Source organism: Rhododendron vialii, chromosome 4a, assembly GCF_030253575.1.
Source record: "Rhododendron vialii isolate Sample 1 chromosome 4a, ASM3025357v1".
NCBI lineage: Eukaryota > Viridiplantae > Streptophyta > Magnoliopsida > Ericales > Ericaceae > Rhododendron > Rhododendron vialii.
In genome coordinates this window covers 16,001,076-16,007,747 of record NC_080560.1, presented here as the reverse complement: position 1 = coordinate 16,007,747, position 6,672 = coordinate 16,001,076, and the positions used below count along the sequence as shown (strand labels likewise).

Here is a 6,672-nt window from a genome sequence, read left to right as displayed (position 1 = left end):
AAAAATTTATCTCAATTAAATATCTGTAAAGGCTTAATCAATTTGTCTAAATATTGGTAACTGTAAATTTAGGCACTAAAAAAATGAACGAATTGATTAAGCTCCTCTCCATATTTGACTGAGTTAATTTTTTGTTACATCCTTAAAACATATTTTAAACAAATTGAATGGTTTCGATCATCGAGATGTCTCAAACAATCCAATGTAGTACATAAAAAATGAAATAAGATTCTCTCGAGTCTCTTGAGGAATTGGACGGTCTTGTTCTACCCGTTTCGGGTCTTCTCTGGCTTGTTTCAATAATCGCTAACATTCATTGTTCGAACATTGTCAAGAACTTTTGCCAAGCCGAAAACGTATTTATCGGACATCGTTTGAGTTATTTTGGAACACATTTATGTTGATAAAAATGGATTTTGAATACATTAAAACACTGGATAATAACTAATTTTTTTGATATAAATGTATTCCGAATACAATATAATTTTTAATACGACTAATATTCTCAATGATGTCTGTAAAATTAACGTTTTCGATTATTGAAATGAGTTTGAAAAGAACCCAAAAACAAAATTCACAAGACCATCTAGTCCCTCAGAGGGATTGGGGAGGATCCATACCCTAACAAAAATCCAGTCTTTTTGAGCGGTGGACACACCACACAGTAATCAATGGGCTCGTCCGGCAATTCCGAGCCTCAGGCTCGTTATCCGAATATTCTAGGTTCGGTCCTCTCTTTCTCTCCCTCTCTATAAATACACACTCTATATCGCTACGCGTATCTTGCGGTGAATGGTCAGAAAGAAAGTTTCGGAATTTCAACCTTCAGATATTTTCGTTCTCTCATCAGGTACACGTACAGTTCTCTCTCTATATACGCGCATATATCTATAGGAGTTTATATACGAATCGTAGCGATTGGTTTCGATTTCGATTTGGCTTGTTTGGATCCACAGATCTGATGTGTTACGGCGTTTTTTTTACCGATTCTGTGTTGTGGAATTGATTGGTTAAAGTTTTGTATTGGTTTTAGGGTTTCGATTTGCTGTTGTTGTGAAGTCGAATTAGGTTTTCACTGTTTTGAATTCTGAGGACTTCGTTTTGACCAGAAATCTGATATGCTCATATTTTGAATTGATAAAAATATACGTGTGTGGATGGTGATTTCTGTTGTGTATTTGTAAGTATCTGTGTTATTTTTTTGGATATACTTGTATCTTGATCTGATCTTAGGTGCCGTGATTGCTTCTGCTCTTGTTTTCTTTACATTTTCATTTGTTGTGTTATTGATGAATTTTGTGGAAATCGGACAAAGTTCCGTTTACGATTTTCATTTTTCAAGATGCTGGTTATCAAACAGATGTTTTTCATCTCTTAGAGTTTGTGGTTGGCTTATGCTGTAATTTTCCCGATCCGATGGTTAATTTGATTGCGAGGTCTGATTGCAAATTGAACAAAACTGTTATCGTTTTAGTTCCTAGGATCTGCTAGTTATAGCTTTGAATTGGGTTAATTGTTTGCGTTCAGGCATGAAAGATCTGCTGTTTATAGCTTTGAATTGGGTTAATTGTCTGCGTTCAGGCATGAAAGAGGAAGAAAATGTTGTTCCTATAATGGCAAGTTTTGTTTTATTCATTTTTTCTCTGGATAGATGGGGTCTGAGTTTGAGATAGCAGTTGAATTTTGAATTAGTTCTGTACTTGTATTTTACCATGAACTTGTCTGTCTTTGAGGGTTTCTTTTCGTCATTGGTGTGTCTCGTCTGATTATTCTGCCCATAGTTTTTCGTTGAAGAGAGCCCTTGACTTAGAGGGAAAGTTCTATAGGTAGGATGTAACAGTTGGATTGGATTCAAGAAGTGGTTATCCTTGGGTTCGAACCTAACATCCGATATTTTTTATCTGTTAAAAAGTTCTCAACTTATGTGAAAGATGCTTGAATTTAATAGAGGTTGAGTATGTTGATTACCTGTAACTTCAGTAAACCAATTGGAATATCGTAACTCAATGCTGTTGACCGAAAACTGCGAATTGTCATGACGTATTTACGCCTATTGTGGGAAAACTTGAAGTTTTTCTCGGATACCATCGAGTTGTACCTGATACATTCTCTGTCTGTGTTTTCTGATACATGTGTACTTCTTCAGGTAATTTTGTTGTACTAATCAAGGACGTTTTGGAGTAACTAAAAGGTGGGATGGCATCTACGTTGAACCCTAATGCACCTCTTTTCATCCCTGCTGCTGTTCGGCAAGTGGAGGATTTCTCGCCAGAATGGTGGGATCTGGTTAACAGCGCGGCATGGTTCCGTGACTACTGGCTTAGCCAGCGCCAGGGAGAGGATGGATTTTATGGAAATACTGAGGATGAGTTCAGCAGCAATGATGTTGCTGCTCTGTTGCCGGATTCAATTGATCTTGGCATTGATGAGGAGTTCCTAAGTATGGAGGCTCAGTTCGAAGAATTCATCCAGTCATCTGAAGCTGGAAATGCAAATAGATCATCGTTCACCACAATGAAGGGAGTCCCTGAAAATGGTGAGGAACATTAACTCTTTCCCAGCACTCCTTGACTGTGTTTGATGGCATTGTTCATATGGTATCGTACTTAGATATTAAGATAGTTAACTTTGCTTTTGCTTTCACGCACTCCCATTTTATTGTTTTGTGATTACAATTTTGGCCATCCGCTTTTCTCACATTGAAGGTGGTATTCTAAATTCTCATCAACGAAGACAAAAATAAATTGAAAAATGAGGAGAGAAAATCATTTACCTTCAGTAACTAAAATTGGTATGAATGTTTTGGAAATTACAGAACTGCTTTTGATGGTGCTTATATATTTGGAAGCCAAAATTTAATTTTAGCACAGAAGCAAGAACTTAGAGCAAATCTGCTCTCTCCTCCCGTTTTAAAATGGTCTTCCATTTTAATTGGCTTCGGTATGGTCAAACTCTGGTGTTCCGTACCCCTAGTTTTTCTCTTGCTTAACTCTTTCGTTTGGAGAACAGATTTTGCAATGGCAGATGCGATGATGAGAAGCCTGAGTTTGTCAAATTCTTTCAAGGAGAAGAGTCCCAAATCCCTTGAACCAGCAAAACACTGGGAGAAGCCAGCAAAGAGTGTTGGCCCAAAAACCAGCCACCGTCGCATTCAGCAGCCCCGCTAAATGTCTCCTCGTTGGAATTGAGCATGCAGTTCATCTAGACCGGCCAACAGAGTAGTTTGTCGATATAGTTTCTGTATAGAGCAAGGTTTCAAGTCTTTGTATAGCCTTGTTCATTCTGACTTCTTGTCTTAGTTTCCATAAGACTTTAAGAAACTGTAAGAAAAGGGATTGTAGAATTTGAATGAAAAGGGAAAACTTGTTTTGTTGCCATTGTTTTTACTTGATGTTCCTAGCGATTCAGTTTGTGTTTGTGGCACACGGTGGTGAGACTTTCTACATTCCAAGGTTCGATTGACAGTCATAGACCATGCACAATATCCCGGATTTGTGCAACAACCATCTTGATTTGGCTATTTTCCGAAGTATGTTATATTTGAAAGTTATTATCATTGTCAAGTTTGTTGATTAACCTGCAGAGGTTTTTTTGTAAAGCCTTGAGATATGGTGTGGAGAGAGGGAGATGCAGTGTGGGTTGTGATCGTACGGAAGAGGAGCTCAAGCATGAGCTAAATGCAAGTTCTTCTCAGAGATGATGGATTATAATGCTCGGCTTACCTATGGGCCCGTCTCAAGTTGAGAGTCATGGCGGCTGTCTTATCCATATGGATGCAAGACTTGGGTGGTGTCAGGATGCAAGACTTGGGTGGTGTCATGGCAGCTGCCAAGAGTCTTATGGACTATGCTACCAAACGACCTAGCCAAAACGGCATGGATCACGAAACTGAGAGGGTGTTCCGCTTTTTGAAAAAAGTAACTTTTAGAAAAAGAAGGTAATTTCAAGCTCAAAAATTATGTGTTTATGCAAATAATTTTTCTACTAATATGGATCTTGTTTGATAGATTTCATTGAGAAATTTTAAACGGTGCAAAAAAAAATTAAAAAAATATTTCTCATTTTCATTATATTTGAGCTTGAAATTATCTTCTTTTTCTAGAAATCGGAACACCCAGGTGAAGCTGGTTCGAGCGGAAGTAAAAAAAGAAGTTGCAATAAGCATACAGAGAAAGGCCTACTCTAGCGAGGATTCCAGGGCCAGGAACCCACTTTTATGTTGGCGGCCACATTACCGAGCTGACATGTCGAACTTCTCTGTCAAAGCTTTGCGTGATGGTCTGGCTATTATATTCTTGGTGATCTACCAGTGGGGTTGTGAAGGAAGTTCAAAGAATATTTTCCCCAAATGCAACTACAATGTGGGGTAACAAAATCGACTTCTTTTGGGGAATTACTATATTACCGGAGGCCATGATTGTTTATGCACAACTTGATTCATCAAACTTTTCAAAAGCACGGCCCCCGGAGAACCTCCACAATCCTGTAGCTTCCTTGTATCTACCAAAAGCACAAGGTTTTCTAACCCAAAGCGCCACGCCAAAATTATACTACTACTAAATTCCTAATTTCAATTTATTGTGTGATTTCCATCTGTGTGTAATTTAAATCCACCATATCTTGTTATCAAAGCGTATATCTCTAATCCGCGCTTGTGTTTGAAACTTCAAGTAACTTGGTTGATTTACATCTATATAAAAAAAATTAATAGAAGACTACCCCTAGTGTTTGTGGTTCTAGCATTGCTCTATCACCTGTATCTTCTCTTTCTTATATACACCTGACGGTACGAAAAACTAGCCCATAGTGTATTGCTTCGACACGTGCAAGAGCCACATAATTTCGTGAACTCCGATACTCACATAAAGAAGTACATTCTAGTGGCCCATATGGAGGGTGGGCCATATCGCAATTGGGTGGTGGTAGTGGCGGTGGCGGAGGCAGAGGCGGGGAGGTAGAAGTGGTAAATTCGAATATAATTAAGTAAGTAAACATTCAGCTAGTTAATTTTGGTATATTTTTTACTCCAGTTTACATTTTAAGAACACTTAAAATGCGAAGCTATGGACAATACGATTAGTTCGCATGCATCGCTTATCCTCCAGGGCCGTTGTGGACCTATTACAAACCCATAAAAATCATTGATATAGTTCTCACTGGCTCACTGCCATTGAACGTAGTACTATGCAAGACGTTTTTTTTTTTTTTAATGGCGAAAAAATTTCATTAATCTTAAAATTGTTACAAGGCTAATAGGAGTAAGAAAACAATATTATGTTCAAGAACAATCAGGTACACAATAGTTCCAGTGCCGGCCCCGACGTTTGGGTTGTCCAAGCCCAACCTCGAATTTGGTTGCCCACTTAGTATTAAGTTTATAAAAAAAAAACAATAACAAAAATTAGGTTATATTGTGCCTTTAGCTTAAATTACATCAAAAATTTATAATCAAAATGAAACCCGATTATAGTGTTTGATGATTACCAAAATTTGGAGAGGATGATGATTATCATTCACATCGTCCTCTCCAAATTCTTCATTACTTGCTTCTTCAACTTGACTTGAAAGAATAGATTTTTGTTTTTTTTGCATCAAATAGGCTAGATATTGAACCCACTAGTGATTTTTCCATTGCATCTTTTCGTTGCCTCACTTTCCTATTTTAAAACTCGGATTTTTGTTTGCCAATTCTCACTCTATTCTTGTCATTCTCAATCTTCGTCATAGTACCTATATTAGTATACCTCGCTAATCAAAAATTCAAGAAAAGTAATCCTACTAAAAACTCACAAAATTAATAATGTAGTGTGTACAACCGTGTAACTGAATAAATTATTCTGTTGCAATCAAAAAACAATCAAAGGAACTAACCAATCCATATTAATTTATTTTGTCATTGCTCCATTAAAGACACGCACTAACTGAAATAAAGATTAAAGAAAAGCTTCACTGACAGTAAGACTAGCACCGAATAAAGATTAAAGAAAAGAAAGAAAGTTCACGTACTTACCGTCAATAACGAGGCGAGAAAGAGGAGAATTGGGGAAACAAAAGTTGAGTTCAATTTTTTCAACTTTGGCGTTCGGCGACTCGGCGTTGAAGAATCTCAAGCAAGGTCAGCCGTCTGTGATGGGTATTTCTCCTTTAATTTAAGTTAGGGTTTACACTACACAGTCCACACCATGTATTGAAAATTTGGGGGCAAATAAAATTGCAATCCCGTCCCCTTTTTTATTTTTTTCCTGCTATATGCCCTCCTAGTTTGCCTTTCTAATTTTTGCCCTTCTAATTTTCTTTTTATCTTCTATTTACCCCAGGCATAGAACACCTTATGTATTTGACCTCCTAATTTTCTTAAGTATCATAATTTTTTAAAGTGGGTGGAAACTATATATTTCCAATTCTTTTTGATTTTGTAAATTTTTTTTGGATTATGCCCCTAAATTTTTTCCCTGTTGGATTTCTTTTTTTTTTTTTATATTTACGAGATTTTTTTTTTGTTGCCCCTTGCCGGGGGTTACTCAAACCCGTTGGCTTGCGAGGCTTACCCCTGGCCGGTCCTAAACCAAACCAAACAAAACCGGCCCTGAATAGTTCAAAACTAGCCGAATAAGGCGAATGGAGAGAGAGAGGGGGAAAAGAGAGTTTACAACAAATATCTGATTTTCCTCA

The 6,672-nt window shown here is 37.4% G+C and overlaps 1 protein-coding gene across 1 annotated transcript; it reads left to right on the top strand.

Moving 5' to 3' along the window:
- The first annotated feature begins 683 nt into the window (after nt 1-683).
- Nucleotides 684-3,377, top strand: LOC131324081 (protein EARLY RESPONSIVE TO DEHYDRATION 15). The gene is made up of 3 exons (XM_058355903.1): nt 684-850; nt 2,147-2,536; nt 3,010-3,377. Exons 2-3 carry the CDS (start codon nt 2,197-2,199, stop codon nt 3,165-3,167), a joined length of 498 nt encoding a protein of 165 aa, XP_058211886.1. The 5' UTR covers nt 684-850; nt 2,147-2,196; the 3' UTR covers nt 3,168-3,377.
- The last annotated feature ends 3,295 nt before the right edge of the window (nt 3,378-6,672 follow it).

Coding starts and splice junctions, on each gene's coding strand:
- LOC131324081 (XM_058355903.1), top strand. CDS start 2,197: ATGGCATCTACGTTGAACCCTAATGCACCTCTTTTCATCCCTGCTGCT. Junction 2,537..3,009: donor GAAGGGAGTCCCTGAAAATG/GTGAGGAACATT, acceptor TTTGGAGAACAG/ATTTTGCAATGGCAGATGCG.